A 4,406-nucleotide genomic window follows, 5' to 3' on the forward strand; every position below is an offset into this window, starting at 1 on the left:
CATAAATTTTAAGAATTTCACTAGAACGGATTGTGAATTATTAGTTCATATATGAACATGTCTATTATGCAGGTGTTTACCTCTACCATTCATAAAAGTATTCTATATGCCTACAGTGCTGTTGAAAATAATAGCAATGTTTTCTATTTCCGCAAAAAAAAACATGGGCGAATCGTTATAATATTGCTAAAAGGAATCAATTTAATGGAAGTATTGTAACAAATCTACAAATTGTCACAAAATAATTTTAAACTTTTCATACGATAGGCTAACAGCATCTAATAGTGAATATTATTTAACAGATCAACTCGCGCTGCTACTAATTTGAACAGCACTGTATATATTTGAGCGCACTTGAGTTGATCGCATTTCTTCTTTGTGGCGGCTATACATCCCTACCGGAAATTGGTTTGCCTTCCCAGTTTGCCCACTTTAAATTGCTTTTCTAGAATGATAAAATTGATCACAAAAGAGAATCCCACAAGCACAAAAGGATTAATTAAGTAAAGCACATGTGAGCAAGGCAGCGCATCGTATCACCGCAGACCCCGTTACCACGCACCTTCACATAGCGGTGGTTGCTGTAATCGGAAACCTAAACCAAGAACGAAGTCAACTCCAGTCAATTGAAGCCCTCGGTTCAGTCGAAACAATTCATTTATATCTACTCCAGTGATTCTACATACAGCTCAGTAGAGCATCGGATACGATTCTGATCACATCGCACAAGAACATGGATAAATGGATTGGAAAGGTGGCCCTGGTGACCGGCGCCAGTTCGGGCATTGGACAAGACGCGGCCTTAGCTTTGGCCAACGCCGGAATGGTTGTAGTGGGCATAGCTAGGCGGGTGGAACTGATTGAAGACCTTGGCACCAAAGTGACCGGATGTGGTAAGATTTACGCCCGCAGGTGCGACGTGGCCAATGAAGATGCGATCCTGCAGACGTTCGGCTGGATCCGGAAGGAGTTGGGTGGAGTCGACGTTCTAGTTTCCAATGCTGGAGTGTTTCTTTGTAATTTTGTTACACGTTAGTTCAGTGATGATTTAGCAGTTTGGAGTGAAAATTTGAAAAAAGGTTAAATTTTAGAAAGCACCACGTCGGATTTCCGTGATACTTTCGATGTTAATGTCGTAGCAACCTGCATCTGTATAAGGGAAGCCGTGAAGGATATGAAGGAACGAGGAGGTCCAGGATACATCTTTATCATCAATAGCATTCTGGGAAAACGTATACCGGATGTGTCGGTTCCAATGTTCGGTGCCTATCCAGCGTCAAAATACGCTCTGACTGGTTTGGCCGAAGTTGTTCGGAAGGAACTGATATACTTTCAATTGCCAGTTAGGTTAACCGTGAGTTGATTATCGGTGCTAAATATCATAAAGTCGAACAACCATGATTCAAATATTTCAGAGTATTCACCCAGGAATGGTACAAACCGACATGATTAAAGTTTTCGATTCATCACTAGCTCAACGGCTTCCAAAACTGCAGGTTGGAGATATAACTTCAAACATACTCCACTGTTTGACATCACCATTGGACGTGCAGGTGAGCATTGAAGCGTAACGATAAATTCTAGTCAATCAAGATCGACAGCGAAACTGTTGATCAACCGAAGAAATTCGATACGATGATATTTATAAAAACGGATACAGAAAACTGGTGTTCAGGTTATGATTGGATGATTGAATTTCATTTTTCTTATGTTTAACGAGACGAGTGCTGGCGAAATGGTATAGGTTTTCTTTATTCTGACTTTGCATTCCTGGTACAGATTGAAATTCTATTGAATGTAAGGAATGTAAGCACTTCATCTGTTTTGATTTTAGATAACGTCACGATCAGTGCCCAAAGGTTACCTCATAAATATCAAAAGCAATGGTTTTATTATTCTAACAGCAGAGCTGAAAATGCTACTTAATTATTTCTCACTTGTAATAAGCATTGAGTGGCATTTTCATTGTCATGCGTTTTAAAGATTATCCATGTACCGTAAAATGGGGTAACTTTGATAGTTTTTTAGAAAATATTCTTAATATTTTTCTTTGTAACAGTATTTCCCCTAGTTTTTTTATTTTTAAAACAAGTACTGGGGTATTAGTTATTAATTGCAATTGAAAGATCCGATAATTATAAATTTATTAGGTGATATTTTTTTATTTGCGCAAGAATCATATTTTCATTTTGGGGTAACTTTGATAGTGTCCTGAAAAACACATCAAATCCTAAAAAATCAGCAAAGCTTGAAATCTAAGGAGTATGAACATGATGATAGAAGCCTTGTGGAATATATTATATTGAAATTTTATAGTAAAATATGGATTTTTTTACAATATTCTACATATAAAAATGAGTTTATTGAGTACTGACTGAAAAAAACACAGTGAGTTTAGCTATCAAAAATCATTATCATTGTAAAAATATATTTTAACGGTACATCAATATATGATTAAATGCTATTCATGGTGAATTCTCTTTTTTAGGGATGTTTCTGAATGTTTTGTAAATAAATTTTGAACGGAACAGAATAATTTACATGAAATTACAAGGGCATTGCATACTTTTAGACGTTTATTGGTGTATGGAGATTTATGTCCTAATTTACAAAATTGATTCTAGTTTGTAAAAACACACTTCGTTAAGAGATTCAAGGGCAGATTTGGAATCTACAATGATGGATCTACCGAGAATTAGAGGCCAGTCATTGAAAAATAGATAAAACAAAGTCGTACAACAGATTGTTTGAAGGAGTTCACAAATGACAAAAATATCAACAATTTTTATTTTTTGCCCAAAAAGTTTAATATAAACTCGGTTTTAATGAAAATACGTTCAAGATGGACTTTCATATGTGTTTTGATCTACGTTTGCCTTTTTCTTAATTAATTGAATGAACCATAGCTATAAGATAGACAATACTATGCCTGTCGCACTATAAAAGTTACCTGCATTATCAAAGGTACCCCATTTTACGGTACATGAAAAAGCGAGTCAAAAATACATCTGTAAACAACTATTTCACCCAAAAATTAATGTTGAGCAATGTGAACTTTTTGGCTAAAGATAGGCTACTGCACATATTTCAATAAAACTTTTGTTTTTCAGATCGATGATATTACCGTAATGCCGTCTATGGTTCCCTCTGCCCAATAAGATGTTTGAAAATTGTCACAATCAACCGCCAATCTAAAATAATGAAGCTTGTACTAAGGGAAGGTAACCATAACAGTTAATCTCATGCTTTCTCTTCACCACTAGGTATATATGAATTCATTTCACCGACAGCACGACAAAATGTGTTAGTCGAGAAACATGCATATGTGTAAACTATTAGATGACAATAAAAAATCGAACTTGATTCGATTACCCATGACCTCTGTAAATAAAAGTGAAACATTTCAATTGACCGAAATCTTATTGCCCCTCAGCAATACTGTCCATTATCCAAATCTCACTCACAAAGTAGAACACATAACCCACCGAAGTCATCATTCAAAAAGGGATGCACGTTGCCAGAGAAATAAATCCGTGCATATGTAGGCCGCCTACGGACTTAATGTGCAGCATTGAAGAATCGACGTTTGGATTGAATTAGCTAATTCCAATTGCTGGTTGGTCGGGTTGAATTTGACCAAGTAACAGCACAACGGATTCCACTTGGCTTGATTGACTTGCTAATTTTTAATTGAGGCCAATTGGTTCTTTCTAAAGTGGATGTCTATCGGCACTACATAACATGAATGTCTCAACCAGTTTTTCATGTCATTTAGTTATGTTATGTCATACGTTCATTTAATTCAATATGATTACACAGATAAAACTAAGTCAACAATTAGGGTAGCGAACCACTTGGGCAGTGGCCGGTATTTTGGGCACTCTTCGCTGAAACTCAGCCAATTCTAAACCAATTGTCTTGAAATTTTGTACACGGCTAGATAATATACGTATCTCATCGCGTTCCAAAAATTGCGTCAATTGGTTCAGAATTGGCTGAGTTATAACAGAAAAGTGTCCAAAATAGGACCCCTACCGAGATGGTTCCCTATACGCCACAAAAAGCAATTTCCTAATGCGTTAGTGCCCTTCTAACATCGAGAACTTCGTCGGTTTTGGGCGATGCTCCTCCAGTTTCCTTGAACCGCGGTCGCGCATGAAGTCGCTGATCTCTACCTGATTCCCTGCTGAATATTATTTGCACTATTCATTCTCCCGCCACTCCGGCCCACTGAAGTCTGCCAAATTGTATACGTTTCGCAATCTCTCTCTCTCTTCTTGGCGTAACGTCCTCATGTGGACAAAGCCTGCTTCTCAGCTTAGTGTTCTATAAGCACTTCCACAGTTATTAACTGAGAGCTTCCTCTGCCAATGACCATTTTGCATGCGTATATCGTGTGGCAGGCA

At 37.3% G+C, this 4,406-nt stretch overlaps 1 protein-coding gene across 1 annotated transcript; it reads left to right on the top strand.

Annotated features, from left to right (window-relative positions):
• The first annotated feature begins 611 nt into the window (after nt 1-611).
• On the top strand, nt 612-3,407 carry LOC134283903 (farnesol dehydrogenase-like). Its single transcript, XM_062848252.1, has 4 exons — nt 612-1,031; nt 1,092-1,354; nt 1,416-1,553; nt 3,111-3,407. Exons 1-4 carry the CDS (start codon nt 734-736, stop codon nt 3,156-3,158), a joined length of 747 nt encoding a protein of 248 aa, XP_062704236.1. The 5' UTR covers nt 612-733; the 3' UTR covers nt 3,159-3,407.
• Nucleotides 3,408-4,406: the final 999 nt, after the last annotated feature.

The sequence above is a fragment of the Aedes albopictus genome, chromosome 1 (genome assembly GCF_035046485.1).
Source record: "Aedes albopictus strain Foshan chromosome 1, AalbF5, whole genome shotgun sequence".
In the NCBI taxonomy this organism is placed as follows: domain Eukaryota; kingdom Metazoa; phylum Arthropoda; class Insecta; order Diptera; family Culicidae; genus Aedes; species Aedes albopictus.